Here is a 409-nt window from a genome sequence, read left to right as displayed (position 1 = left end):
CCTCTTTCTCCTAATGAGTTCACTTGTCGGGAAAAGGATGCAACTCCACGTTGGCCATCTAGTGATTTCTCTGATTGTCCACGGTATAACAAAGGACGCCCAGGATCGCGTCGAGCTTCATCATGTTTATCCATCTCCATTTCCTTATTGCTCACCCTTTCTCTATTTATTTCCTCTTTTCCCTCTTCTCCCATTTTTTTGTTTTTCTTCTTCTTTTTTTCTTTCGCTTCTACATCCTCGTTCTCATGCTTGTCGTGATTTTTAAGAATGGCTGCAGCTATTTGCTCTCTAGATGAGTTAACAATGATATCATAGAGTTGATTCTGTGTCCATTCCTCATCTGTTAAGCTAGATGAGGGACCTGGGAATTGCTGAAGGACAATACCTTGTTCCCTAAGTCGATCAAAAA

The 409-nt window shown here is 41.1% G+C and overlaps 1 protein-coding gene across 1 annotated transcript; it reads right to left on the bottom strand.

Moving 5' to 3' along the window:
• Positions 1–2: 2 nt before the first annotated feature.
• On the bottom strand, positions 3–407 carry TM35_000063040 (uncharacterized protein; the record flags this gene model as incomplete). The annotated part of the gene is made up of 1 exon (XM_029023341.1): positions 3–407. A coding segment is annotated over one exon (405 nt), but the record flags the coding sequence as incomplete, so codon positions are not given.
• Between the last annotated feature and the right edge of the window lie 2 nt (positions 408–409).

The sequence above is a fragment of the Trypanosoma theileri genome (assembly GCF_002087225.1).
Source record: "Trypanosoma theileri isolate Edinburgh chromosome Unknown TM35_Tth_6_V1, whole genome shotgun sequence".
Classification (NCBI taxonomy): Eukaryota; Euglenozoa; class Kinetoplastea; order Trypanosomatida; family Trypanosomatidae; genus Trypanosoma; species Trypanosoma theileri.
The sequence above is the reverse complement of the archived record's forward strand: the minus strand, read 5'-3'. Positions and strand labels throughout refer to the sequence as shown.